Below are 2,718 nucleotides of genomic sequence, written 5' to 3'. Positions count from 1 at the left end.
TTTTGTTTTGTTAAAACTATCTTCTGCTATATGTTTACAAGAAGTTTACTAAATCGCTTTACTGATCAATAAAAAATAAGTGAAAAGTAATTTTTGTTTTAACTATGGTTAAATGAAACGCTCATAGTTGTCACTGACATGGTTGACATATCTGACATGGCGGAGGCATATAGCATGCACACATGCAACTTTTTGGCGTTGGTCTTGCAGTTGCGTAAGTCCAGGTCGGTGCTAATGTCGGTGGTGTCTGTGTTGGCGGTATCGTCCATACTGTTGTTTCCCGCGTGTATGACGGTGTTGTCGGTATGCAATCTGTACCTCCGCAATTTATATTTATTATGCAGCCAGCACATTTTTTATCAAAACCTGAAATCAGAGAAGCCCGTTGAAATTTACTTAGATTTAAACGAACTTTGATCGATCATACTTTTTGAATCACAATAGGGAACTGTAAGAAGTAAAAATTCTGGAGAATATTCCATGATGGTAATTAGATACTTTGCGGTTGTTGCGGTTGTTGCGGTTGTTGCGGTTGTTGCGGTTGTTGCGGTTGAAGGATTTGCAACTGTGCGGGGTGCGGAGGCTGCGGTCCCATACCTTGTGGTGGCATTCCTGGATATATTTGTTGCCTACCACCATCCCAATATACCCCATTTGCTATCGATAGAAGCATGTAAAACGAGGGAATAAACTTACAACACATAACTGAAATATACAATATTATTAGAACTATGATTTGGCACAAAAAATGATTATAAGGCATGGCTTTAAAAGCATTCAAGAAATTATCCCTAATCTAATCAAGAATATAGAATGCCCCTAATTTCGATTAAATTTATCCATCCTGCTCATTAAATCCAAATATTGAAGGAACGTTGAAGTTCTTGCAGATCCTATTCCTATCAAAGTGATGTTAATGTTCTATCATTCACTACTGCGCTTCTTCCGCTGATACATCATGTCAGACATCCTGATGCTGGCCTTAGATCACATTACGTTTATTTTATTGTCCCGTCTGGTGACAGCCTGTTTACTTCGTCTTCTGCTTATATGTGGTTTGAAAAATTTTTGCTTAAATAACGTAACATTTTGAAAAATTCTTACGAAAGTGCTTTCTGTGATCAGAAATTGTCAGCTAAAATTTTTATTTTTCGCTGTATAACCTTATTTTGTTCTTTTAAGACTTTTCAATTTGACATTTTCCGAAAGAGAAAAAATGCAGAAATTTTCTGAAAGTGTTTTTTTTTCAGACTTTCAGGTAGTTTTCCAGTGCATAGTTTTATAATCGATATAATTATAAGTTACAAAAATCAGTTATCCAAGTAATTTTTAAAAAATTTGTAGTGTTTTCAGAATTTTAAGGCATATTTAATAGGGGGAAATTCGATAAACTTTTTCATATTATTGAAGCATTTTTATAAAAATAAACAAATACGAGAAATTTTTGGTAGCGAAAAAAGCGTTAATAAATCTGAAAAATTCGTTTCATACTTCATATAAAAATGTTCCAACAATACGTTCAATTGAATTAATTGAATATCAATCAAGGAGATGTGTCTGTATAGACTAAAAGATGTATTTTTGTTCTATTTCTTCCAGTGAAATTTATTGTTAAAAATTTCTTCGATAAAATTGTTTTGATTTTTTGTTATTAACAGTAGAAATTTTTGCCAAATTTTTTCTTTTTTACTTCATAATTTTATTCATTTTCTACGAAAGTATTCATATCTTATTATATTTGATATGGTATTTAATACGCAAATTTATTTCTGATATTACTTTATTTCCCTATCTCATTCAGAATATTCCTGTTAACTATATCTCAAATGGAAATGTTTAAAATCATTAATTGTTTGCTGGAATAAAAATTAAATTATAATCTGAAGTTGACACCATTGTGCTTCATCTAATTGATTCATTTGCGGCACACATAATCCTACGACAACATAATTAAAGTACTTCGCTAAATGTTGGCAATAATTGATTTTTTTTTTCATGTGTATGGTGACACGGATGATTGTTTGGCCATTTGAGGTTGGTCCATTACTTAGTCTCAATCTTTCCATTGGCCATCTGTTAACATGAATTTATTAAGCATTATTTCAACAATGACAATAATCTGATTCAATGGAAATTTTGCATTTCAATTTGAATAAAACTGTATAAGTGAAGTATTATTAACTTGGCAACTAATATCGTTTCTTTTAATGCTTTACTTCATTTCCAGCCTATAAATAAAGTTTTATTAACGTATTTGGAATGTGTAATTGCGATGTAAATTTCAAGATGTGCAGTGAAAGTGTGAGGTTTAAAGTGTGCAACATGTGTATTTCTAAGGCTTAATTAGTCACACAAATTATCAGTATTACATTAATGCTGATGTATGTCATCCGATAGGAAAAACCATTCATAAAGTTGTTGATTTAAATACGAAAATTCAATAATTAAATCTTTTAAATTATAAGTAGACACATTCTAAGCATTAGCAAAACATATTCATATTCAAACGAAAAGTAATCACCGAAAATGGCTTTAAAAAAAAATGAATTCGGAAAATGAACGATGTTCGAGAAAAAGCAAAAGCAAATAGAAAATTTCAGAAATTTCATAAATACTGTTTTATAGCAAATATAACATTAATTACCGTGGCGTTTTAATCAAATGGAAAATAAGTTAAAACTAGAAAATTTCCTTCACAAAATTTGAATGAATAGATCC

General features: G+C 30.9%; 1 protein-coding gene across 1 annotated transcript; it reads right to left on the bottom strand.

Moving 5' to 3' along the window:
* Positions 1–130: 130 nt before the first annotated feature.
* On the bottom strand, positions 131–703 carry LOAG_14373 (hypothetical protein; the record flags this gene model as incomplete). The annotated part of the gene is made up of 2 exons (XM_003149870.1): positions 131–366; positions 499–703. 2 exons carry the CDS (start codon positions 701–703, stop codon positions 131–133), a joined length of 441 nt encoding a protein of 146 aa, XP_003149918.1.
* Between the last annotated feature and the right edge of the window lie 2,015 nt (positions 704–2,718).

The sequence above is a fragment of the Loa loa genome, assembly GCF_000183805.2.
Source record: "Loa loa unplaced genomic scaffold supercont3.1162, whole genome shotgun sequence".
Taxonomy (NCBI): domain Eukaryota; kingdom Metazoa; phylum Nematoda; class Chromadorea; order Rhabditida; family Onchocercidae; genus Loa; species Loa loa.
The sequence above is the reverse complement of the archived record's forward strand: the minus strand, read 5'-3'. Positions and strand labels throughout refer to the sequence as shown.